This window comes from Elgaria multicarinata, chromosome 4 (assembly GCF_023053635.1).
Source record: "Elgaria multicarinata webbii isolate HBS135686 ecotype San Diego chromosome 4, rElgMul1.1.pri, whole genome shotgun sequence".
Classification (NCBI taxonomy): Eukaryota; Metazoa; Chordata; class Lepidosauria; order Squamata; family Anguidae; genus Elgaria; species Elgaria multicarinata.
The window spans coordinates 22,029,837-22,057,467 of record NC_086174.1 but is presented as its reverse complement, the minus strand read 5'-3'; the positions used below and the strand labels follow the sequence as shown (position 1 = coordinate 22,057,467).

The window sequence follows — 27,631 nt, the reverse complement described above, 5'->3', positions numbered from 1 at the left end:
CATCTGTTCACCAAGCTACCAAATCGCACGAGGTGCTGGTTCTCTCTATTTAGCACTGGTTAAGCCTCATCTGAAGTACTGAGTCCAGTTCTGGGCACAAGCTGGAGGGCAATGAGGATGATCAGGGGTCTGAAAAGAACTGGTCATGGTTAGCCTGTAGAAGAGAAGACTGAGGGGAGACATGATAGCACACTTCAAATACTTGAAAGGTTGTCACACAGAGGAGGGCCAGGATCTCTTTTCAATCCTCCTAGAGTACAGGACACGGAATAATGGGCTCAAGTTACAGGAAGCCAGATTCTATCTGGACATCAAGAAAAACTTCCTGTTAGAGCAGTACAATAGAACCAATGACCTAGAGAGGTTGTGGGCTCCTCCCACTCTAGAGGCATTCAAGATGCAGCTGGACAGCCATCTGTCAAGCATGCTTTAAGGTGGATTCCTGCATTGAGCAGGGGTTGGACTCCACGGCCTTATAGGTCGCTTCCAACTCAACTATTCTATGATTCTATACCTTAATTTTACTCTATTCTCAAGGCCAAAAGCAGATTATGTTCTTTTGTAACGGAAGCATACAGAGACCAACATTCTACTTCCTATTATGGCAGAATTTGGAAGAGGTTAAAACTGAACTGGGGAGGTGGTTTCCATTTTAATTCCCTCCTCTGGAACTGTCAGGTCCAAAAGGTACTGGACACTTGCTTGCCAATAAAGTATTCTTTGGACCTATTGGTTATTGCCTGCTGCGTCTTGTGTACAGCACACACTCGGCACCTACTGTGAAATGGAATTAATATTCCTAAAGGTCTATAGATAATTTAGGCCCCAAATCAGGTTAATTAACTTGCAAGTTTATTTATTTTGCTGTAAACCCTAACAACACTAAAATATCAATCGAAAATAAAATCTAAGGGCAGTTCTTGCATAAGTGTTAACTTTAGATTTTATTTTATTTTAAAGACGTCACTTGTTTCACAGAACGCAAACAAAGCTTTCTCTATCAATTCACAGCCCAAAAATGGCAGCATTTCATCAACGTTTTAACATTTTAACAAGCAGCAAAACAAAACCAAAAACCAAAATAGTCATTTAACGGATGGAATTAATACCAACCAGAAGTCAACATTCAAGTTCCACACACTTGGTGCAAGCAATCTCAGAGAGGTGACAATGGATGAAAAACAAACAAACCAGACTTTGCCTAACCCCACCCCACTCCACATTTAGTCCTTCCACAGAAACCTACTCGGAAGAAAATAAGGAGCCACTCTTTGGTGATGGTAGCGAGGTGGATCTACAATTATTGCACATTAGTATGCAGCTCTGGAATGGCACAACTGGTGTTAAACTGACTTGAAAAAAATAGTAATGGGGCAGACGGTGGGTTATATTTAACACTGGCCATCCACCAGCAAAATGGAAACCACTGACAAAATGGATTTCCCCTCCCTCCCTGCAATTCCTAGATCTGCTGCAAAGGCCTGGGGAACCTTCCAGAACAGTTCTGGGGGCAGGGGAGAAGAGGGGATTTGTGGGGAGATCAAGGTGATTTAACTAGTGTGGCCTTCTCCTATCAGGATGCAAGGAGACAGCACCATGAGAGCCTGCTCTTTTGTCATTCATCATGTTGGAAAACCACAGCAGAACGCTTGCTTTTATCTATGCTAAGATTCCTCCTGTTCAAGGCAGCGGCTTCAATCAAGTAGTCCGATAGAGAAATGTTTCTGTTAAAACATTTCTACCGACATCACCTTTCAGGACTGCCTGAAGACTTGCAGAAGACTCGTTTTCTGATTAAGCAACACAAGCAACTGTTTTAATAGTGGAACAGTACACGAGGTAGAAAGGCAGGTGTCTCTTTTCTTTTGCAAAGACTTCGGATTGTCTTCTTAACGTCCATCTTTAAGCCTCTCTGGGGCCTCCGTGGTCAGGATCAGTCACCACAGTTGAAAAACCCCAGCATAAGCGGAGAAAAAAGTGATTCAGACCTAGTTCACGTCCAGTTTGACTTTTACGTTAATGGCAGCCAATTCCGCCACGAAACAGCGGAAGACGTACGGGACGGCGATGGTTTCGATGGTGTCGCTCCGGTCACAAACGGCACAGATGTGCTGCCGGAGGCGAGTGGTGGACCACGTGGGGGGAGGTTTCAGCAGAGGCGAGAGCAGACTGCCGCACTGGACGCACACGTGGGCCACCGAGCGGTCGGAACAGTTGAAGAGGCGGTCGTGCAGCAGGAAGGACGTCCCGTGAGCCAGCAAAGCGTCCCGTTCCATCTCGCCAAAGCGGATGCCGCCCTGGACGTTCCTCCCTCCTATGGGCTGGTTGGTGACTTTGTCTCTGGCCCCCGTCGTCCTCACCTGGAACTTGTCGGAGACCATGTGCCTGAGGCGCTGGTAGTACACCACGCCAATGAAAATGTCCGCCTCGAGCTCCACTCCCGAAACGCCGCTGTACATGCGCTCCGTCCCGTAGTGATTGTAGCCGGCAGCTTTCAGCAGCTTGCCGAAGTACTCCACGGCGGCGTTCTCCTCGGAAAAGGTGAAGGGGGTGGCGTCGTGGCACAGCCCGTGCGTGGCTGCTGACTTCCCCGCCATGCTTTCGATCAACATGCCGATGGTCATCCGGGAAGGGAAGCCGTGAGGGTTGAAGAGGATGTCCGGCACCATTCCGCTTTCGGTGAACGGCATGTCCTCCGTGGGCCACAGCCGGCTCAAGATGCCTTTCTGTCCGTGACGGCTGGCGAATTTGTCCCCGATCGTCGGGTTCCGGGGGATTCTCAGGGTGATGCACACACACCTGAAATAGCCACTTCCGGTGTCATTACTGCAGACTTTGATGTTGTCCACAACACAGATTTCTTTATTCCTGGAGAAAAAGTGGGCCTGGATCATGACTAGGAACAAACACCCAAAAGACCATTTCCTGATCACAACAGTTAATAACTATCACTGCTTTCAGTTAGGGGGCCAGGCTTGTTCCCCCCACCCCATTGTTCTAGTTGGGGCAAAGATCAGGACTTTGCATCAGTGGAGGCTGGTGGCTCCGATATCAGTGGGGCTCTGCCTTCTGCTCCAGGTTTCAGTCAGAACCAGTCAAAACTTTAAAGGAGATACCCAAGGTGGGGAAGCACCTTGAATAGCACCATTAGAGTTCTGACTGTAATCTGGAGCAGATTTACTGCCCCACTGACATTGGAGCCACCAGACTCCACTGCTTTGTAGATGCCATGATTTTGCAGGAGGAAAGAAATAGCACAGGACAAGACCTCAGTATTTAAAAAAATTAAATAATGCAAGTTTCTAGACCTTATCGCTGTGAACAAATATTGTGTTTATATATCATGTTTAGCAACATGAAGTTCTTCTCATAGCTCGCAACACAAAATTCTTGTAGCTCATAGCTCAGAACCTCCAGCGTACAAAGTTCTTCTCATAGCTTGGAACTTCTAGCATGTCAGAGCTCGGAACCTTCAGTGTACAAAGTTCTTCTCATAGCTTGGAACCTCCCGCGTGCCACACATTGCCTTAGCATTTTATATAGATAGATATATACACACAGTCTCATAAACCATTTGTCCCCTGCCACATTCTGCCTTTTTTACAAGGAAGGTAAGGTTCACTGCAAACAGAGCTGTTATGCTGGATTTAACTTCCTCTGCTGGCTGGGGCATGCTGGGAGTTGTAGTCCAACACATCTGGAAGGCACTAGCTTTGGGGAGGCTGCATTAGGCAGTTTACAAAAAAACAGTTTTCAGGATTCTTATTGGAAACTTGTAAGTAACAACCTGAACTTACTTGTGGTAAATCACAAAGCTTTCCCCGGTGCTGAGATTCAGATAGCTATAGTAAGGGTCTCCATACTGAAGTTTGGCTCCGATATGGGGCAGGCCGTCAGCATCCAAATTCGACAACGTTGCCAAGCTATCGCGACCAATCCCAAACACCAGATTGTCCTGGCCTTGCTTGATTCTTTCCGCAAGGTCGATACGTTCTGTCTTGTAGATGCTCCCATGTCCAAAGCCTCTCTCCCAGGAAGACTTGTTCAAGATCTAAAGAGACACAGCCACATACCCAGCAGGGTCACGTGAAGAATTAGAAATCAACAATGCTTGTATGGGTCAAGTTATCTCGTATCAAAGCTGATGGGAAACATGGCAACGATCACTTTTGAACTTCCCCCGTCAGAACAAACCCTAAGATTTCCAGCTATCTGAACTTGCTGACTGGAAATTCAAAAGATGACCCAAACATCTGGGGTGGGGCCATATGGCAATAGGCAGATCTTTAGATAACCCAGGTGAGAGAGTGCTTAAAATGTCAGGCCAAACAAAAGCTGCTGGTTTTGACCTTTAAAGTAGGGCTGTGCAAGCCGTGGTCTCAGATTCAGAAATTCAAGGCCTCGGCTGCCACTTTATGACAGATCCACCACTTTATGAAGGAACCATTATTTTAAAGCACAGCCCTAGGAGTCCTTAATGGCGGAAGAGCCTACAACTCCCAGCATGCACTGCCTGGGAGGGCTGCACTTACCAGCACGGTCGCCATTGCAATCCAGGATGCGCCAGTCCATGGAGGGGTCACAGCATGTTCCGCGAGTGCCCCACAGCCGCCTGCTTCCCCTGAGAGCCAGCCATAAAATGGCCGCCAAGGCCCTGGATTTCCGAATCCGAGGATTGCACAGGCCTACTTTAAAGCCATGTATGGCCTTTGTCAGAGATTCCTTCAGGCAGTCTTTCCAAGCCTAGTGTCCTCCAGATGTCTTGGACTCCAATTCCCATCAGCTCCAGCTAGCACAGCCAATGGTCAGGAATGCTGGGAGTTGCAATTCAAAACACCTGGGTTGGGGAAGGCTGACTTAGGCTACCTGTGACCAGATACAGCCGTTTTTCAAAGGTGGAGCCTAATTTATGGGCCTCTCTCCTTGGGAAACACGTATTTATTTATTGCATTTCTATACCACCCAATAGCAGAAGCTCTCTGGGTGGTCCACAAAAACTTGCCCATTTCTATGAAGGGTGTCCTTTCACACTTCTGCTTGTTGGTGTGAAACTAGTAGCCTTTATTCATTAATTTAATTTAAATTCATATCCCACCTTTCTACCAAGGAATGGCACTCAAGATGGCTAACAATAAAAACAGAACGAAAACAAATTCTTAATTAAAACAGAGCATAAAAACAGACTAAAAACACAGCAGAGGGATAAGCAGCACCAGCCAATTGAAAAGCCCCAGCAGCAGCAGACCAGCTTACCCACCAAAGGCCTGCTTGAGTAAAAATACCTTTGCCTGTTGGCGGGAGGAGAACAGGGAAGGAGCTTACCAGGCCTCTCTCAGTTCCAGAGCCTGGGAGCAGCCACCAAGAAGGCCAAGCAAGTTTAACTAGATTTTGTTCACTGGCCAATTAAATAAGTGGAGGCTGGTGTCTCTGATATTGGTGAGGCAATGAACCCACTCTGGGTTGCATTCAGAACTAGTCAGAACATTAAAGAGCGTACGACACTTTTGTCTTGCACCTGTCAAAACTTGGCGATATTTATATTTAAATGTTTTAGATGCAGATGGTAAGTGAAGAATGTGTGAGATGAATATAAGAGAGAACTGCCTACCATTTGCATGATATGCCCCGTTTTAAACCATTGTAACACTTTTCATCCGGCATACCAGAGAACACACTACCAAAGACATTTGTTTTTGAGATCGGTCACTACCCAAATTGTTTCCTGTTTTACCTATAGCCTTTATTAAGTAAAGTATAGCACAGCACTGTGTAGAATATTGTTCCCTCCATCTCTGACGTTTAGGAATGAGTGCTGTTGCTTACGTAGCCAAAACAGTACCACCCACTACAAGAGCAGTGGAGACTGGTGGGGCAGTGAATCCGCTCTGGGATTCAGAGCTTTATCACACCAGCATTATACTGTGCAATCACTGCGAATTGCATGCAAAGGACTCAGAAGTTTTCCACCTTATAATCTGCTTCAATTGTGTAGTAGTCCCACACATCCTGCCTTAATTGTGCAATAAAGACAAAAGATTCACCGTATTTAGCCCCTACATTTTGAGCGTATCTTCTGAGCCGCCGCTGGGGCGCAGGAGCAGGATTTTAAAGAAATGCTTACATCTGCGTAAGCTTTAAAGATAAAGACAACGAAATTGGCACAGTAATAGATATTAGGGAGAGCTTTAAGCATACTAAATTTGAATTAAATTGGGACATCCATTGATTTTTTAATGATTTTTTACATTCCCTCTTAAACTCACTTCCTGGTATGCAAAGGATCGCTGCCGCCCGGTAGCAAAAACAACAACCGCGAAAGCTTAGCGCTACGGGGATAATCCGAGGGAAGCAGGTACATGGGATGAAGCTCTCAGTCAGAACCCTAAAGAAGTTATCCAAGTACTTTGGCTAGCTCCTTTAGAGGTCTAACTGGTTCTGACCGAAAGCTGGAGCTGATTCACTGCCCCACTGACATCAGAGCCCCCAGCCTCCACTGGATTAAATCCATTACTAGGAGAATCAAGTTCCACTTTAATAAGCGCACCTCATTTTCAACCTGGGTTTGCTAGACAAGGAAGGGGGGGGAATGACGTTCAAGTTTTGCGTTTGGAGGCCTTACCATCGCATCTTCCATGTCATAGCCACTATAGGAGATCACAGCGACGACTGCATTTGTACCAATCGGGTAAGAGTCTATGCCGTAATGATCATACATGGATGGCCGGACCAACGGGCTTTGAGGAGTCTGGAGCCGGTAGAGTTTGTCATCTGACCGGTATGGAAAGGTTAGAAGAGGAAATCCCATCGTTTGCTTACCTGGGGGAAGGAAAAAAAGAAGCTGAAACAAATCGGAATCATTCAATAAGATGAAATACGTTCACGATCTTTTGCGTTTTTCATGGTGGAAGGACCACCACTCAGTGGCATCTCCAGGTAAAAAGATCAGGTAGCAGGGAAAAAGATTCCTTGCCTGAGACCCCGGACAACAGCTGCTAGTCCAAAGAGACAAAATTGGGCTAGATGGAGAAATAGTCTGATCTGGTTAAGGCTGTTTCTTAAGGTGCCCAAGTTTTAAAGCATGTTTACTAACAGGGGCCAACGAGACCACATCACGCCAGTCCTTTTCCAACTTCACTGGCTGCCAGTCCAGGTCCGGGCCCAATTCAAAGTGCTGTTATTAACATTCCAAGCCCTAAACGGCTTGGGGCCAGGCTATCTGACGGAAGGCCTCCTCCCATATGTACCCCCTTAAGGTCATTCCCAGGGGTCCTTCTCCGTGAGCCACTGCCAAAGGAAGTGAGGCAGGTGGCTACCAGGAGGAGGGCCTTCTCTGCTGTGGCACCCCGGCTGTGGAATGAGCTCCCTAAAGAGGTTCGTCTGGCACCTACACTATACTCTTTTAGACACCAGGTGAAGACCTTTTTATTTTCTCAGCATGTTCTCAGTCTAGCAACTTAATTTTAACTTTGCTGTTTTAAATCAGTACTAATTTCTGCATTGCTGCTTGATTTTATCCTGGCTGTGTTTTTATCTTGCATTTTATATTACGATTTTATGCTGTTGGTTTTATATTTTGAATGGTTTTTATGGTTTAAATTTTTGTAAACTGCCCAGAGAGCTTTGGCTATTGGCCAGTATAAAAATGCAATAAATAAATAAATAAATAAATACATACATACATACATAAATAAAAATTAAATTTTCTTTTTGTTTAAAATACTTCTGTGTGGGGGATTAATTGGGGTTGCTCTGTGCATGAGGGAGCTCATCTGAATTCCTCTTGGGTGAACTGGGTCTGTGTCAAATCGCACAAACTTCCCATTTTCAGAGAGCAACCCTATGGTCCTGGGCGTATGTCCCAGGGGCCATAGGATTGTTCAGACCCGCCCCTTCCAAGGTCTGGATCAGTGCTCCGACCTCGGAAGGGGGAATCAGCACTCCGACCATCATCCCCTGCCTCCTTGCATTTATATCCCACCCTATATCACAAGGATCTCAGGGCAGCGTACAGATAAAATCATACAACCAATATAAAACAATATACACAGCTAAAAAATTTAAACCATTAAATCACCAAGGGCACAATCAATAAGATGGTACAGTTTCCCCCCATCCTAAAAAGCTGAAATGCCTCTTCTAGGGCTTAATTACCGGCAGTAAAAACTTTAAGCTATTATTTGTATTTTTGGTCCCATTCACTTTGACTTTGGCCTTGCCCTCCATTGGAACGCATCTCCTCCGCCCCGCTCCCTGGCCGAGAGCTTTTGGTAAATTGAATTTGACCACCCCTGACATGAAAGACCTACATTGGCAGAATGAGTTCAGTATCAGCAGACAAGACACTTACCCATCTGACACTGGTACATGTTCCTGGGACTCTGGTTGTGATCCGAGAAGGGAATGAAACTTGCCACCACGCTTAACATGCCATGGGGAAAGAGCTCCTGGTGCGTGGTCAGCCCAGGTTCGATTTCATCCTCGGACACAGCGATGTTCATGAAGACCTAAGGAAAGTCCAGGTTTCATCACTTTCAAAAGCTCTTCTTGGAAAACAGAAAAACCAAACCAACTGAGCAACTTCCAGCTCCTATTGGCAGTCACCAGGAGTATTACTACAAGCTGAGTTTTTGAAAAGCTCTCTGGTGCAACCAACCAGTGATCTTTTAATACTGTATGGCCGAGAAATAAGTCTTAAAAGTGCAAAATCAAAGAGGCCATCGCCACAGCCTTCAGTGCTACCTACACCACATTTTAAGGATCACGGCAACAGCAATTCGTCTTCTGCTGAAACCAGTATTCCCCATCATCATCATCATCATCATCATCATCCATATTGCTTTAATGTGTTGCCATTAGCACTACTAGAAGGACAATTTAGTAAAATCATGGTTAATGAATAGATATGTCCCTGGGGCACTGGAAAAATAGAATCTGTTGAACTTGTCCTTTTGCATTGTAACATGTACGAGGAATGCAGAAAGAAGCTAATCTTTCCATTATTAACAGCCTTTTCTGGATGTAACCCCACAACTGGTATTAATTTGTTTAAGGGATGTGTCCTCCCATATTACTGAAAGGGACTCTAAGGCCTTAGCTACACCTAAGGTTTATCCTGGGGTTGTCCCGGGGTTGTCCCTGCCTGCTCCCAGGATATCCTGTGTGTCATTTACATGAACAGGGATGACCCCGGGACAATCCTGGGATAAACCTTAGGTCTAGCTAAGGCCTAAGTTTCATATGAGCTCAATGCAAATTAGAAAAAATAACATTGCAATCCTCCTGAGAGAAGGAACTTCACAGAGGCATTCAAGAGGCAGCTGGACAAGCATCTGTCAGGGATGCTTTAGGGTGGATTCCTGCATTGAGCAGGGGGTTGGACTCGATGGCCTTGTAGGCCCCTTCCAACTCTGCTATTCTATGATTCTACGAAAGCTGTATTTTGTTTTTATGTCATTTCTTATCTATCCTTTGCATGTTTTATATTGATTTTGCTGGTCTGCGACCATAATACATAATTCAAAATTAAAATAATAAAAATATTTTATTTCTTACCCGCCTCTCCCTTTGGATCAAGGTGGGGAACATTAGCTACAAATACCATAAAATCCTTAAAACTGATTAAAACATATAAAATTAATACAATATTAAAATAACAGTCAAATATCTTAACCTTCGACTGGGTTGTTTAGCTTTTTTCCAAGCTAAACAATTCCACATAAACCAGTACTAATTTATTAAAACACTGCACAGTAACGATGGCAAAAGAGGTTTCAACTACCCAGTTGAGGGTAGCATTGTTCAAATACACTAAAAGGATTCCTAAGGTCAGCCATCACTCTGTACATGGTCAGTTACCTGTTCCATTGTGCCAATCCATTCTTCTTTCCCCAGCACCAGGTTTCGTACGGGACGCATCATCCTACAAGGGGTAGTGAAAATGTAGAGCCCTGGGTAGAGGCTGGGTTTGCCTGTCATAGGGATCAGGACCACCTCTGTCCAAACTGGGACTTTCTTTTCTTGCATTGCCTATGAGCAGAGATCCAAATAAAAAGAGCTGATTTATTTTTGTATCCTTCAACAAAAGAGAGAGCTGCAAAAGCGTACAAAAGACTGATCTACCACATTTTATGAAGAGGCAAAGTAAAACATTTAAACAGAGCAAACCTTCATTTTAAAAACATCGTACAGGTAACAGGGGCCAAAGGGAGTCAGAAATTAAATGGAAGGCGGGGGATAAGACAATGAATGAAGTGTTGCAAATTTTGAAGCTGGAAAAGATGCAAAAGGTGAGACTTCTTTTTTCTATAGGACAAACAGGGCTGCAGGCCACGTGATCATCAAAATTGTACATGAAATTATCAGATGTATGGATTAGAGCAGGGGGACTGAACCCCTTTCAGCCCAAGGGGCAAATTCAATTTCAGAGATTCTTTCAGGGTCTGTATTCCAGTCATGGGCCCCAAACACCTGCATATTTTAGCTTGAAGCTCTTACTGCCAAGAGCTAAGGATTAGGAGAGGTGGTTCAACCTTTTAGAATGGGGCGCGGGGGTGGGGGGGAACCTTCACAAAAGTTTCGGAAGCCACCAAACACTAGTGATTGTCAGGAAAGGGGCAGGGCCAGGAGAAAGGGGCGGGGCATATAGGGGACCTCATCAGGCTGGATTGGGGGACCACAGGAGGGCCAGAGACTCTCCACCCCTGGAGTAGTGATTTAGATTGCGTTTCATCCTAGAAAGCTAACCTTGAAGTGCCTGAGCGTCTCCACAAGGCCAGGAGCCTGATCCTTCTCTATCCAGCCCACCAGAGAGCCATCTAATGTCACTGGGTAACATTCAGCATAGGGTTGGCTGGGCACACCGTCAGCTGGAGCGACACCTACGGAACGATGCAAGCCCATGGTTAATGCATGACCAACAACAACAACTTGAAGGACGGTTGAGGAAGCGAACTCAGCCTAGACTTAATGTTTACCAAATGACCGCGCAAGATGCGTAGAAGGGCTTTGTGGTGACTGAAGATCGGCTATGCTCAACATCTTATGTCCTCCACCAGATGCCTACTCTGAGGGAAACTCGGACGACAGCAACAAGGGAGAGGGCCTTCTCAGTGGTGGCCCCCCAATTATGTGGAATGATCTCCCCAATGAGGCCCACCTTGAACCAACATTGTCATCTTTTTGGCGTCAGGTCAAGACTTTTCTCTTTCCCCAGGCATTTAGTAGGCTATGTTGTATATCAATTTTAACGTTTTATTGCCTTAATCTATTGTAAACTGCCCAGAGAGCTTCAGCAAGAGGCTGTATAGAAATGAAATAAATAATAATAACAACAACATCCAAAACATCTGGAGGACACCAGGTTGGGGAAGGCTGTATTATTATTATTATTATTATTATTATTATTATTATTATTATTATTATTATCATCATCATCATCATCATCATCATCATCATTTGTATACTTCCCCCTAGCCGAGGCTCTATGGGTGGTTTACATAGGATAAAAACACTTAAAAACAATATACAAAAATTTAAAATAACAAAAACATACAATTTAAAACCACAAAAACATACAAAAACAAACCCAGGCTAATTACTTATTGCTAAATGCCTGGGAGAAGAGAAAAGTCTTGTAGGGGAACATGTCAAAGTTCTTGGGTCTCTCCAGCGCTTAGGAGATTTTCAAGACGTTTCATCTCCTACCGGCGGTGTAGCAAGGCTGCCATGAGACCACTGCTCTAATGGTTCTAATTCAGATCGATTCACACTTACCTAAAGAGCAAAGCAAGGAGGGCAGGGAGGCCGTGGGCGAAGACTTTGTCACGATTTCACACGGGGCCGTCATGTGGTTCATCAGGCCACAGGGCTCGCCATCTGGCGTGTGGACGGGGCAAAGGAAGCCCCAGGACTCGGGCAGCAGCTTGCGCACCGTTGTGGTCCTCATCTTGAGAAAGTCAGCCCCTCTGTGCACGCAGCGGAAGTGCGAGAGGTAGCGAATGAAGTTCAGCTTGTCTGCTATCACACACAGGCCAGATCCCTGCAGCATGCCCAGACCTTCGCAACGGAAGGGAGAGGGGGGGAAATAATAATCAAATCTGATCTTCTAAAACTTATTTTCTAACAGTTCCTTGCCACCAGTAGCAGGGCTTCCCCCGACCGCAATGTATTTTTATTTATCCAAAAGTAGCAGGTATAACATTTACCAAATATTTAGCTGAATTTGAATTTCCTGGCATAAAATTGGTAAGAGTTTCTTAGAATTTCAGATATAAATTGGAGGAGGTAAAACACAGGGATCAAGATTCAAGGGTTTGTTGACGCATGAAGTTTGCCTTCTAGAGAACGAGTGTTTTGTGACTGGCCATGCCCACCATAGCACATACTATAGCAGCCGTTTTATGAATGGGAAAGCCCCGACATGGCAGGCATTTTGTGAGAGCGCCCCTGACACCCTCCCAAAATTTCAAATGTGCCCATTGACACAAAAAAGACATCAACAGGGGAAAAAAGCTCCAAAAACAGGCCAATGAGGATGGTGCATTCTCAGTGGGCACAGAAAGCCACATGCTATATTCTGCTTTGGCTTTTGAGTTTTGAACATGCAACATCACACATTTTCAGATTTTCAGGCATATCTGCACAACCATAAGGACTAGAAAGTTTTGCTTCCTGAAATGAAAAGGTGAGATTTCCTAGAACCCAAATCCTACACACTACAATTATACCGTGGATGTTTTCTGGGACACAAAAAGACAGGCCGTGCTTGTGATATGCCCAAAAATGTCTATACAAGACCAGCCAAACTTTTAGCATTGTTTCTGGTTTTGCAATTTTGCAACAATCATCCTTTGGGGGACCCGAGAAGAGGACTTAACGAATACAATATGCCTCTGATGAACAAGGGCATCACTTGCAGAAAGGTCAGGGGAGACCCAGAAGACATTATGAAAAAGTGGGAACTAATTCTCCTCTAAAAGTTCCTGTTCAGACAATTCTGGACTTTTAAAGCACATCTGGTCTTACTCACTGACTAAACAGTCAATTCAGAAGCCTCTTGGGCGCACAGCATCCTTACACCGATTTACCGGAAAGCAAGGCCCACTGAACTCCATGGGGCTTAATGTAATACACACAGAATTGCACCATTGGCCCAACACTCTTACCTGATTTAGAGCGCAGGTTACCAGTAGCAAGGAGATATTCAAACACTCTGGTAAGATCCGTTCCCATGCTGAGGACCTTCATCATGCTTTCTGAATTAATCGTTAGATGCGACTTCTGGGCTTTCTTGTCGAAGGCGAATTTAACAGACTGTAGCCACATTTCCATCTTCTCCTGTGATGCAGGATGAAAACAGTGAAAAGAAAGGGAAAGGATCCACCAACACTCCTGAAGTTGAGTGCACTATTATCTAGGGAGCCCAGTGTGTTGTGCACATACCAAAATCCTCAATGCGATTTATCCAAACCAGCAGCAATCACATAATAAGTGTCAATAGACATTTAGCAAACATTTAATAAACATATAGCATAGCTACTGGTGGTTAACGACGACAAAAACATGTCATAAACATGAAAGAATACAAACAAGGAAAAATGTATAAATGTAATATTAAACGATGACTCTGGATTGTATGCACCGTTTCCAACTTCGTCAGTAATACACGTTTTCAATTTACAAAAGTTAAGAGTTCACCAGAACATAAACACTCAACTTCAGGGGTGTTGGTGGATCCTTTCCCTTTCTTTTCATTATCTCACAGTGAGGGTTCCTCTTTTTTGTTTTTGGCAGGATGAAAACAGGACAAAAGGCTTCAAGGACAAAGGAGTTCTATAACCTGACACTGGGCCATGTTACACATCGGTATGGGGCAGGGAACGCTCCGGCACCAACCCAAGGATGGAGGGAGATAGCGATCTTCACTGGGCCTGCCTCAAAATGCCTCCCAACACCTCACAATTGAACCGTTCCTATGCAATGGAATTTTTATGCTATTGCCAAATGGGTGACACAAAAATAAACACCAGCAATTTCAATGAACTCGCTAAATACACAGAGCAGTGGAGGCTGGTGGCTCCAATGTCAGTGGGTCGCTGAATCTGGTCCGGGTTTCATTCAGAACTCTAAACGAGCTCTCCAAGGTGCTTCATCCCTACCCCCAGACCCAGTTTTGTGGCGTTTTTCCTCCATTCTAAATAGTTGAAATGCCTATCCTAAGGCTTAGTTACTGATCACCATCAGAGTTCGAAGTGAAAGTATGCTACCATTTTTGGCCCCGCCCCTTCTGGCTTCGGCCCCACCCACCGCTGGAATGCCCGCCCTCAAATCTTCTTAAAGATGGAATTCGGCTTTTGGACTGAAAGAGGTTCTGCACCCCTGGCCCAGCATGGCTGTCCTAGTGTAAGAGGCCACAGGTCTGGTTGTGAATTAATCTGGCGTGGTCATTTAATCTAGGAAAACTTTCAGCCCTTCCACATTCCACTCAACTCCGTGAGAACCGCAAGGTGCTTGATGAAACAATGAGATCAAGAACGGAGTAGCAGTCAGCGGTGTAGCTAGGGAATTTTGGACCCTGGACTTGATGGTCTTTGAGGGGGTGGTTAGAAGACTGTATGAAGCTGTTCATGCAACACACTAACCCACATTCAGTGGCTGAGTGTGGTTTGTTTTGAACTATGGGTTGTTTGCTGAAACGTGGGTTAGTGTGTTGTCTGAACACAGCATGCTTTCTTCAGGGTGGGTTAATGCAGCTGGGGCGGCTTGTTAACCACCCTGAACAACCCAACAACAAACCATGGGTACTGAAGGTGGCTTGTTAAAGAAAATAATCCACACTGCATGGTTAACAAGGCACCCTGGCTGCGTTCACACAACACGCTAACGCATGCTTCAACAAATGACCCATGGTTCAAAACAAACTATACTCAACCACTGAGTGTGGGTTAGCGTGTTGTGTGAACAGCCCCTCTGTATTACTTCAGCTGCGAAGCACACAACTAGCATTTCTCTTCTCTCTATCGCCAACTGCCGTTCCTCATATGTTATAATGGCAGAAAAAAGCAATTGCCAACCCTGAGTAAAAATAAAATAAAAACATACTTACGTGTAGTTTGGGATTTTAAACTCACTGAAATCATAGCACTACCATGACTGCAAGCATAGAATGGAGTTTGCTTCTGCTGCCCTCATCACCAATCACTTCCTGGGTGGTCATATGCCCCCCTCCCACCGGACTTTGGCTCCAAAGTCTGGCCCTGGTGGCATCATTTCTGACAGTTATACAGACAACAGAACAACAAGCACCAGGATTAACTATGAACAGCCCTCAAAGGAGTACCTTTAAAAACATGAGGTAAAGTTGGCCGGAGGTGAGCACCTCTTGATTCATCAAGCTGTCGGGATTCTCCTCCATGCAGCCTTCTTTGGCTATAGTAAAGAGCTTCCGGGTCATGAGACAAAGCAAATAGAACTTCTCCACTTTGGTTTTCAGATGGATGCAGATGCACTGCCTGTGGAAACAGCAACAAACATGATCATCCCTCTGGCTGAATTTCCTTAACCTTCTTTCTAGCCAAACAGGTTTTATCACTCCAAAATTTCAGCTTGGCAGTAATTTTAACACACTCCTATCCTTGTAATTTTTTTAAGGTTTAAAAAAACACAAAGGGCCCGTTCAGATGACAGGCTAAGCCCTGGTTAGGCCGCCAGTCCTTTTGCAGCAAGTGGTTAGTGAGCATGTTTAAACCCTAGTAATGTAACCACCATGGTCGGGAACGGTTCACACAACACACTAAGTCATGGTTGGCATGACACGCTTAACCACTGTGGCTTAGCATATCATCTGAACAGGGTCAATGACTCAGGATTAGGTGTGGGGGAAAGCATCTGTTCACTTTTCGGTCAGCTTCGTTAGAGATCCTTTTTACTGGAAGAAATCGTCTTTTCCATGAGGGCAAAATGCAAGCGGTAACAGTTTCCACTCCTCTAGATAAATGGTTCCATTGCTGAACTGCAGTACCGTTAAATAAGTTTCTCCTAACATTTACCCGAAATTTAGCCTTCTGGGTCCATCAGATATAGACCTGTCCCCTGGGGCAGCGGAAAACAAATCTTTATCCCCTTCTATGTGACAGTCCTTCAGTATTTGAAGAGTGCTCTCATATCCTCCCTCAGTCTTGTCTTCTAAACATACTAAGTTCCTCCAATCATTCCTCATACCCTTGACAATTTTCACTACCATTCTCTGAGCCCATTCCAATTTGTCTATATCCTTCTTAGTGTGGTCCCCAGAAATGGACACAGTACTCAGACAAGCTTTAACTACTGCAGAAAAAATGGATTTACAGCTTAAAGTCGCATTAGCCATTTTTGCAGCCACATCACACTGCTGGCTCATGATACTCTTGTTGCTGATATTATTATTAGTTACATTTGTATCTTGCCTTTCCTCCAAGGAGACCGAGGCGACGTACAGGATCGTCCTCCTCTCCATGTTATCCTTACAACAATACCGTGAGGTAGGTTAGGTTGGTGGTCAGTGACTGACCTAAAGCCACCCAACAAGCTTCATGGTCAAGTGGGGACTAGAACCTGGATCTCCACAGCCCTAGTCCAACACTCTACCACTACACCACAGTGGCTCTATATAGTTCAGTGTGATCAAAAACTGCAAGGAGCATACTTGTAACTAGACAAAAGCTGAGTTTCATCTGTGTAAAGACATACTTGAGCAGGAACTCTCCAACTTGTTCGCTGGGGTGCCAGTCTGGAAGATTCAGTTTCACTCGGAAGCGCTGCCCTAGGAAGATCAGGACCTGTTTCTGTGTCATGCAGCCATCCTCTCCTACCAGCCTCAGCATTTGAGATACACAGTTCTTATAGAAAGTATCATCTTCTTTCCCTTTAGTCAACTCCTGAAAAATCTGGAAATCTGAGTAACTAACTAATGCCTGGAGTAGAGAAAGAAAGAGTCGGAACAAATGAGTTGGAGGGAGAGATGTCAAACAGGCAGGGGAAGAATTCAGAGTATTTAACCTATTATTTGGGTTAGGTTAAAACCCAGAAATCTTTAGAAAATTAATTTCACGAGTGTACTCCATCTGTAAAATTGGTACTTCTTTTGCAAGCCTGTCATCGAAAGACCAATTAGAAAATTGTACCCATTTTCCAGATGCTTGATAAGAGGCTATCGTTCTATGTTTTGTGAGTTGATGTATAGTCTGTGGATGAGATCACATGCTTGAGTTATTGGCTTTGCACATATTTCTAGGTTTTTTTTGGGTGTGTGTGTTATATTGTGCTATGGAATTTGAAAGATTGATCACAGTGGCCTTGTTTATCATCAGGGGGTGGGGGCTATCTTCTTCTTGAATTAGAGTGTCGCCCCTGCAGACAGGTATAACTAAAAGTATCAGGACCTTTAAGGTCTGTGATTGTGTAATGTTAGCCATTTAAGGTACAATAGAAAGCAGTAATTGTCTTTTCAATCACATCTACTGTGGGGATGGAATTTTTTTAACCCGAGAGCCACATTCTTTTGGGGGGAATCTTCTGGGAGCTGCAGAAAGCCATCCCATACTTTCATGCATACACACAAACCATCCATGCACCAATTAGACTTCTAAAATGCCTCCATTGGCACCAATGGGGTTTTTCTAAAGGCTGACTGCAGTGCAGGTGGCGGGGGCAGAGGAAACAGGACACTTCTTTTTTAGTGGGTGTGGGAGCGCAGTTTTCGGGGAGGGTTAGCTTTCCCTCCCTCAGTAGTGACTCCCGCCCCCCATCTCCTCTCCCATGTGCCAAATATGTTTTGAAAAAGCCTCCATAGCCACCAATGGAGGCTTTTTTCAAGCCCTAAACACACCAACAGGATCAGGGGGCAGAGAGAGACCGCAGGCCAGATTGGAAGGGCCCATGGGCCAGAGGTTTCCCAGCTCTGATGTATACAAAGCTCTTCATTATGTGGTCGCTGTGCATTTGCTTTGCAATGCTTCCACCTCCCAGCCTTTTCAGGGAACTAGTGAACGGACGCCCTTCAGCGGCCAGTATTTCCTTACGCGAATTAAAGAGGTTACTTTAACCAAGACTTGAGTCTCCAAACACATTACGTGCGGAAAAAAGGGAGGCAGAATAACAAATCGCACTGAAATAACAAGAACTGAGGAACTGCTTATCTTCATTGCCAGGATAGGCCTCATTCAGACTTAAAACGTGGCTGGGCCAACACAAATAGGCTTCAGGCTTGCACATTCTGCTGTCCTTTCTCATGCTCCATTTCTCTTCCTCCATCTCCCCCCCCTCGTTAAAGCAAACCAAAGTTCTCCATGCCCATAACCGTGAAACCATGGTTTGCCTCCAAACCAGAACTGCAAAGCCAAGTTGTGCCCAACCTAGATGCCACAGTAAACTATGGTTTGCTCCAACTAAGACAGGAGAAGGGAACTTGAGGGCTGCAAAGGGGAGGAGAGAGCATGTGAACGCCAGCACCTGTTCATGACAGCTAAACCGTGGTTGGATTGCTACACTCGAACCAAGTTATAGTCACAGGCTTGCAAACAGACGCTTGCCAACTTTAACCTGTGGTGAGGTAGGCAACCGAGCATGGAAGGAAGTCTTCGTCAGTTGAAAGAGTGCTCCCTCCCACTCCCTGATGTGCCACACGATGTGCCACGCGATGACTTACACCAGTATGCCCATTCTGGATGCTCAGGAGCCAAACCTATACCTCTGGGGGCCACACACCCTTCCTCTGAACCCCCAATCATTTCATCATTTCCCAGCATTTGTGCAGCCCCCTTCTTTCTAAAAGATTGATGTGGCTTCGTTACTGGCAGTGAGAACTTTTAAGCTACAAAATATGCTGCTATTTGGGGGGTTTTTGGACCCATCCTGTTGGTTTTGGATAGAATTTCCACTTGAATACAACCCACGGGAGCTTCTGCAAAATTGAATTTGGCCTTTGGGCTGGAAGAGGTTCCCCCCACCCCCGCACACTAGTATGAAAGCCCTTTCTACACCTAAGGGTTATCCCAGGAAAATGGAGGAATCATCCCTGCCTGCTCCCAGTGTTAGGAACTGTGAGGTATCTGACGATGAGGAGTCTGGGGATGAAGAGCCGCAGGTTGGACCCAGTACCAGCATGGCTGGGCAGCAGCCAGCAGAGGCTCCCTCCAGCTCAGCCTTAGAGGAAGAGCAAACAAACATCTTACCGGTGCCATCGTTCAAACAACAAAGGGCGGAGAAGGAGGCATTACGCAGATCCAAGCGTATTGCTACTAAACGCCAGATAAACAGGGAACAGCTGTGATTCTGGGCTTGGGTATTTAAGTAACAGTGCGCAGGCCAGGATCTTGTCAGACTTAATCTGGTTTGCCTGAGAAAGCTCTGGACCTTGAAACCTTGGCCTTGTTGTGTTTCTGCTATACCGGTTGGACTACGGACTTCTTGGACTCTGTGACTCTCTCCTGCCCTTTGGAACTCGGACTGGCTTTGTGGACTTTCGTGACCCTTTATGACAACTGGATTGATTTATGGACTGGCTTTGACTTCGGCGTAAGCACAGAAAGACTGTTCTGTTTCTTTATGTTTTGAACTGTGTGAGAAATACAAATTAAGTGTTATCTCTTCATTTGGTGTGTTTGCTGGTACCTGGCGGTCTTCCCAGTCTGGGCAGACAGCCCATGTAGATAAGTTAAAAAGTGGCTGGTTGCAAAGCCGCTTCCTCAGGACACCCAGGATCCCCTGTGTGACATTTGGATGCAGAGGGACGATCCCGGGGGGAAAAGGCAGGTGTAGAAACGGCCTAAGTCATCTTGTGGCACATCCACAGCCTGAAAGGGAGTGGGTGGGTGTGCCAATCGTGCAAGGACATAAGCTGCAAGGTTATTGCAACTCCTCTCATGTATCCCGGGAAGTGACACAGTGCGACAAAGTCCCCTAAGAAGAGAACCCGATGGAAATACCTTCAGTACAAATCCCAGCGGGAGGAAGAACAGCTCTTTCTGATGGATGAAGTTCACCATCACGGTGCCATTTTCAAGGTAGTGTAGGGTCATGTTGACAGCCGTGTGCTCCTCTCTAACGCAGTGCATCGAAACTCCTAAACCCCACCCCAAAGAAGCAAATCTTAGAATTGCTGCACATCATTGTTGTCGAAAAGACAAGCATGGGGAAGTTTCGTAAGTGAAACGGGGGGATCATGCAGAATCTACCTGTTCTTTGACCACTGCAGTCACTAAAGACAGAAGAAATTCAGTTCCTGCCAAAGTCCTAGGACCTGTTTACGAAGATTTGAACCCATATGTGAGTGATGGAATGAACCACTTGCAAGAAGGGCAAGAGGGGCAAACTAGAGCATGTCCAGAGGAGGGAGACCAGGATGGCGAAGGATATGACATCAAAGTCCTATGAGGAACAGTTGAAAGAGCAGGTATGTTTAGCCCGGAGAAGAGAAGATTAAGGGGAGACCTGGGAGTGACCTTCAAAGAACTGAAAAGCTGTCATGCAGAAGTAGGAGCAGACCTCTTCCCTCTTGATCCAGAGGGCAGGACAAGAAGGGATGGGCGAAAGTTGCAAGGAAGCAGACAAACAGCACAGGTTTTTCAACAGTGGAGCATACTGCCTTGGCAGGTAATGGTGTCTCCACTGAAGATATTTCAACAGAGACTGGATGGCCATCACTCAGGAATGCTGTAGCTGCAAGATCCCTGCATTGAGAAGAGGGTTAGGCTAGATGACCGCCAAGATCCCTTCCGTCTGTCCTGATTTCTGCTAGTTAGGCTTTTCAGCCCATCTAGCAAGGACGCTTCAGAAGGAGAGAGGCTGGAGGAGGTTCAAGATAACTCAGATCCTGGCCCCTCCGGCTTTCTTTCCCTTCACGCCCACCAGAATGCCCCCTTTTCCCCCAGCCTGAGGTCAATTTTCTGACCTCAGAGGCAGCCACCACAGTTCTTTCCACACAGGTTGCGAGGGGGAGGGGGGGCAAGGTCGGATCTCCAACTCCCCCTTCCGTCTTCTGAGCATTTCCATGGTCCCTGGGACATTCTCCCAAGGTCCACAGGATTGCGCTCTTGCTGCATGAAATGGCTGCACAAAATTAAGAACCTGAAAATGTGCTGGAGTGCAAAACCCCATCATCCCCAGCCAGAGGTGGCTGGGGATGATGGGAGTTGCAGTCTATCTTATCTTGGGGACACCAGCTTGGAGACGGCACTATAATGAGATGGACGTGATCAGCCTACAGACTGGTGTAGGCTTGCCACCTGTTCAAGAGATCATAAAGTACAGCATCAGACAAACAGGATGAGGGGCAAATGTCCAAGCATGACTGGTGTGTAGCACTGATGCGGGTAAGTGTGTGGATCTGATGAATCTGCTGGATAGGAGACAACTGGAAGGCCCACGTAAGTGCAGCATACAAGCTGCGAAGGGAAAAGGTGGGGGTGGGGAGGGGGGTACCCTAGTTTCCAGCAGTGGAGGCAGAAACCAACAATTACCAAGATAAGCTGCCACCACCCTTTATGTCCACCTCAGCCTGAGCCTATTCACAAACCCCAAGCCTGATATATTAAACAGTAGCAAGTAACCAAGCCCTGGTTAGGCCTCATCTAGAGTATTGCGTCCAGTTCTGGGCTCCACAATTCAAGAAGGATGCAGACAAGCTGGAGCGTGTTCAGAGGAGGGCAACCAGGATAATCAGAGGTCTGGAAACAAAGCCCTATGAAGAGAGACTGAAAGAACTGGGCATGTTTAGCCTAGAGAAGAGAAGATTGAGGTGAGACATAATAGCACTCTTCAAATACTTTGAAGGTTGTCACACAGAAGAGGGCCAGGATCTCCTCTCGATCCTCCCAGAGTGCAGGACACGGAATAACGGGCTCAAGTTGCAGGAAGCCAGATTCCGGCTGGACATCAGGAAAAACTTCCTGACTGTTAGAGCAGTACAACAATGGAACCAGTTACCTAGGGAGGTTGTGGGCTCTCCCACACTAGAGGCATTCAAGAGGCAGCTGGACAGCCATCTGTCAGGGATGCTTTTAGGTGGATTCCGGCATTGAGCATGGGGTTGGACTCGATGGCCTTATAGACCCCTTCCAACTCTACCCTTAAAATGTCTAAACCCCACTTGATGAAATAAGTATTGAAACAATGCAAAGCAAGAACTTTTTTTTTTAAACAAAAATGAAAACTACCATATTGTGTGTAGCCAGGGCCTCTAGATTTCCATTTTGGTTTGATCATCGCAAGGGGAAAGTTGCGCCTCGGCATAATCACCATCCTGATCACTTTTTCTATTCCATTAATGATGAAATAGCCTCCCATTTCCTGCCAAAAGAATAAGACATCAAAGTTTGCATTTCACATTAAGCAGGACTGGAAGATTGAAATGGTAGCTCAATCAACTATAACGCTGGTGGATTAATAAACAAAGGTATATTTTAGTGGGACTGGAAGTGTGATGCATTACGGTAGGGATAGCTTGAAAGTGAAAGGGAGGGCGTCAGGGTTCCTTCTATGACCAGGGACCCCTTGAGCAACTCCTTAAGGATCTCTGCTTCCATAAGAGTCCCACCTTTCTTCTTTTTACTTTCCCCTTCCCAGTAACGTGGGGTTTAGGCTGCAGACATGGAGCGAGTGACACTCCAGACACTTTAGATTTAACACCACAGTTTACTAATAAAGTAAAACAAGCAACTTACTAAAGGCATTTAGTAGATAGAACTGAGTAATACAAAAGGCATTAAAAGAAAATAAAAGTTGCAAAAACGCAAGTTGTTTTACCCTAAGCTGCACCTAGACTCCTTCAAGCTGCATCTTTCTGCTCCTTTCTTATGGTATGGTCTTTCTCTGGCTCTGAGCTGGCTGGCTCTCACTCTTTTATATCCTCTTCCCCAAAACAGAAGGTATTGTTCCCACTTTGAAGAAATAAAGCTTAACTAGAGAAATTAAACTTAAACCAGGGAATGAATCTTAAATGCAGAAATGAAACTACTCCTCTCAGAAATGAAACTACCCCCACTCCAGGCCCCTAAGGCCTGACTTAATACCTTGCCTCAGTATGCCTCAAACCTTCACAGAAGAGAAGTGTTCATACAGAAGAAAAGAAGAAGGGAAAGCATGAGGCTGCAAAATGAACACAATCTCCTAATTACAGTTAGACTAGATGCAAATTATACATAACTAACTTTTACCTATTCAATGCTACGTTCTCACATGCCCTTCATTATCTGCCGAAAATGGAGTTTTGGTATTAGGCACAATTGTGGAACTCTTGCAGTAAAGTAAGACATCAACCTTTGCCCTCTCGATTCCTATAGAAGCAAAAAGCCAAATCTATGAAATCCAGTAATGTACCTCTTCCTCCTCATGGTGTCTGATCAGTGCCTTGGGAGAAAGGCCATGGAGATTACAAAGGTTGGACTTCACCATAATTGGAATATTTCCGAGGGACTGTTTAATGATCCCCTTAGGGATGCCATTCACTGACCAGCTGATATCAGCCTACAAAGGAAAAAACAACAACAATACAGATTGTAGACAACTATATATCTATATCTATCTATCTCTAAATAATCACTGAAAGAGTGTAAGGATCTCTGCCCAAAGAAATACCTATACTACAAAAATCTTATAAAGGCAAAAACCACACCATTGTGTTAAAGAACACTTACCTGCAATAGATCAAAACTTTTGGACTTTGAGAGAGGGGGATTCCTTTGGAACCTCATAAATGATGGCTAATTAGACTGCATGCATGGGACATATTCACCAAGTTTCCTGAAAGACCAGAATGCGGCCTAGGGCAAATGTAGCACTGCTCGCTTTCCTACCCACAATCTAAAGACTGAGACCATTCTCCCCCTCTTCACTTGAGTGCCAATTCTTCTCCCTTTTCGGTGTTATCTAGGATTTGCATTACAGGTAGAAACCTGCCTTTCGTGACAGCTGCAAATTGAGCTAAATGCTGCTGCAGAACCAAAGTTTGCAACCAGGGTTAGAAGTGAATTGGCAAACTCTGGGCTGGAGCTAACCATGTTTTGCATGGAGAATCTATCGTAATGCTAACCATGGTTACTGCCAAAAAGAGGATGGAGACAGAAATTCACAAGAAGGAGGAAGAAGGGACAGGAGTGTATGCAAGTCTGCTTGGCATTCCTGAGCACATAACCACGCTTAGGGGATCCTCCAGGGAGATCAGGGTGACAGATATGCCTTCTTCCCATGTTATCCTCATGACAAAATAGTGACACGGTAACTAGCCCAAGGTCACCCAGTGAGATTCAAGGCAGGACTTGAACCTGGATATCCACAGTCTACACCACAACAGGTAGGCAACTCCAGGGGGTCCAGGGGCCATTTTCACCTCTCAGGTCCATCCCCCACCTCGCAGTCCGCAGGGTGCTTGGAATGTTTGGTTTTTTAGGAAAAACAATGGAGTCTGTAGCACCATTGTGCTTCCTTAAAAAAATATGGAGGGACGGGACATGAATTCAGTAGGAGCCACATACAGCCAGCAGGTCCCATTTTCCTACCCCTGATCTAAACCAACATATTATACATATCTACTCAAAAAGAAGTCTCACTGACTTCAATGGGGCTTACTCCCAGGTAAGTTCATACATGAACTTGACTGCTTACACTGGTCCTGTTCAGACAACACGCTAAGCCATGGTTAGGCCAAGAACCCTTTTGCAGCAAATGGCTAGTGAGCCTGTTTAAACCGTGGTCATGTAGCCACCATGGTTAGGAATGGTTCACATGACACACTAAGTCATGGGTCACACGACACGCTAAGCAACATAATGTTTAGCTCAAAATGCTTAATCAACGTGGCTTAGTGTGTCATCTGAACAGGGTCACTGTGTATGGATGGCATGGGATCAGAGCTAGCGGAGAGGCGATAAGGAGTTCCAAGATCCATGTGCTGCTTTACCTGCTCACCTTATCTGTCAGCGTGTATATATACATCTCCAAAGTATCACAATACCAGTGTATACATCTCCAAAATATCACAATACCAGATCTCCGCATTTTCTTGGTTTTCTAAAATGGACATGACTTCCCACCCACCCCTCCACACCGCTTGTAGAAAGTGGCGAAGCATCATTTTACTGCTTTATATTAGCTACTTACGGTAAGTTTCCCACGGTAGGTGCTTCTGCGTCCCCGGCATTCTGCCGGATAAACTTTCAGCTCTTTACAAATAGTGCCTTTGGGTACCATGGGAGGGCTGATGACGGCTCCCGTAATGGCCAGAGTGATCCGATCATTCTTAAACGCAAACTCCAAGGGTGGAACAGCCTAAAAGGAAAGAAGGGGGAACCTGCATGTGACACCTCTACCTCTGGGAAACAGAGCATCTAAGAAATCCAGTGTTTAACAGAGGATCAAAATGCTTGTCAGAACGATAGGTTGGAGGATTTTTTATTATTATTATAGATCATCATCAAAGCCACCGCTACTGTAAGGGACAACTGTCCCCTCATTCACCCTACAGAGGCCATTGGGGAAGGAGCGACAGCCAGGACAAGGAAGAGCCCCTCCACCTAACCCTGTTCCTTGCTTGCCCTGAGGAAGCAGCCTGAACAATGGGCTGTTGGGGAAAGATCACTCATCAGCCCAGCTGCTCATCTACGATCAGTGGTGTCAGGGACCTGTTGTGATTCAAAGCCCTTCCACCGAGGCTTGGAATCACGACAGCTTGCCTATCAGCTAAATGGACAGTTTCCCACTGTTCAGGCTTTTACTGAATCACTCTTTCAAGGAGGGTCTTCAAGTTGGAAATTCTGGTGAGTGACTAACCTAGCAGACTGCCTCCCATCTCCACCTGCTTGACCTTGTGGCGGACTCTGGAATCTGTCAACTCCGATATTCCCTCCTCCTCTGACAGAGACTATGGCCCTTTCTACACCTAAGGATTATCCCAGGCAAATGGAGGGATCGTCTCTGCCTGCTTCCGGGATCCCCTGTGTGTCATTTGGATGCACAGGAATGATCCCGTGACAATCCTGGGATATAGGCATGGTGTAGACATGCTCTGAGTTTCCAGGGATGGGGAGGATGATGTCTGAGCCTGGGTGTCCTGTCTGATAAGTTCCTCAGAAGATTCCTCCTTGACTCCTGGAGAGTCTTTGGAGAATTTCCTTCCCTGTTTCCTGTCTTGGCTGGTGCACTTCTCCTTCTTCTTCAGCCTCCAAGCCCGATTCAGGCTCCAAAACCCAGTCCCCCACACTAGGGAAAATGGGCCTGATCCTGACAGAACCCTATTGATAGGGAAAGGCAGAGAGGCAGTGCTCTTCAGTGTACATGCATTGCCTGTCAAAAACAGAAGTCAGGAATTTGGCTTTCAGAGGATGCCACAACCCATTCCAGCTTAAATAACCTCTTCTCTTTTTGCTTCCTCACAGACCAGGGTGTGTTTTAGAAACATTTAGGGTGCAATGTTTAAACAGAAAAAAGTCCTATAACTCCCTGCATGCCCCAGACAGCCATGCATATGACTCCACCCTTAAACACATGCATTGTCCAAGTTTAGACAGCAGTATTTCCTGGTGAATCTGAACACTTTCGCCAACATATTTCTCTGTAACATCTTCATCCATGGAAGGTATGGCTCCTCTGAGTGACTGCCTGAAGTCAGTAATGGGCTGGATGAGGGAGAACAAACTGAAGTTGAATCCAGGCAAGACCGAGGTGCTTGTCGAGAAGCGTCCTAATTCATGTACTAAGGTATGTTTACCAGTTCTGGAGGAGCAAGTTCGTAGTTTGGGGTTGCTTCTTGACCTGGCCCTGCTCCAGGTGGAGGTGATGGTGAGAAGTACCTGTTATTGGTTTCGGCTGATACGCCAACTACGCCCATTTGTGGAATACGTGGACTTGGTAATGGTGCTGCGTGCACTGGTAATCTTTAGGCTTGATTTCTGTAATGAGCTGTACTTCGGGCTGCCTGCTTATTTAAGCTCAGAAACTCAGTACAAAATATGGCAGACAGGCCAGGACATCCCATGGAGAATATATAACGTAGGTTTTAAAATCTTTATACTGGCTGCCAATTCCTTTCCTTTATTACTGACTGCAGTTTTTACCAGTACTGGGGTTTTATCAAAACTTTGTTCTTTTACAAAACTGTATTTTTAATATGGTGTTTTTATTCTTTATTCTGTTTGTCGTTCACTCCTCCAAAATCTCTGGATGGGGAGCGATATATAAATAAGAATTTAAATATACAAAATTTAAGAACAATTTAAACAGCAAAAACGATTTCAATAAAATACTAGACCTGTTCAAAGAGCTGGCATAAGTGCCCCATCATGTAAAAACAAACGAACTTTTATTAAAAAGGAAAGGAAAAGACGACCAGCCTTCAGTGCCTTTTCCTCCTTTACCGGCTCCCCTCCTCCGATCTCTCCCGGGCTCTTCGCCCCCAAGTCCCCCTTTCCCTCTACCTGTGCCTCACCTGCACAGCTTGGAGCAGCCCATCGCCCACGGCAAAGTTGAAAGACTCGATGTGCGCCCGCGACAGGTCCTGCAGGGCCGCCCGCTGGTTCTCCCTGGGCCGCCCGTAGTCCGGCGCCGTGAGGTGCTTGAGGCTGGGAGCGCTGGGCAAGCTCCGCCACTTGCACGCGGCATCCAT

At 45.6% G+C, this 27,631-nt stretch overlaps 1 protein-coding gene across 1 annotated transcript; it reads right to left on the bottom strand.

Annotated features, from left to right (window-relative positions):
* Nucleotides 1-921: 921 nt before the first annotated feature.
* Nucleotides 922-27,631, bottom strand: POLR1B (RNA polymerase I subunit B). Its single transcript, XM_063123926.1, has 15 exons — nt 27,455-27,631; nt 25,132-25,299; nt 23,353-23,499; nt 22,191-22,323; nt 19,962-20,098; nt 16,726-16,949; nt 15,338-15,509; nt 13,164-13,335; nt 11,773-12,054; nt 10,744-10,877; nt 9,856-10,026; nt 8,348-8,504; nt 6,620-6,816; nt 3,798-4,051; nt 922-2,868 (listed from the first exon to the last, which is right to left on the bottom strand). Exons 1-15 carry the CDS (start codon nt 27,629-27,631, stop codon nt 1,989-1,991), a joined length of 3,405 nt encoding a protein of 1,134 aa, XP_062979996.1. The 3' UTR covers nt 922-1,988.

Coding starts and splice junctions, on each gene's coding strand:
- POLR1B (XM_063123926.1), bottom strand. CDS start 27,631: ATGGATGCCGCGTGCAAGTGGCGGAGCTTGCCCAGCGCTCCCAGCCTC. Junction 22,324..23,352: donor GACACCATGAGGAGGAAGAG/GTACATTACTGG, acceptor TTCTTTTGGCAG/GAAATGGGAGGCTATTTCAT. Junction 8,505..9,855: donor GGATTGGCACAATGGAACAG/GTAACTGACCAT, acceptor GACTTTCCTTAG/GTCTTCATGAACATCGCTGT.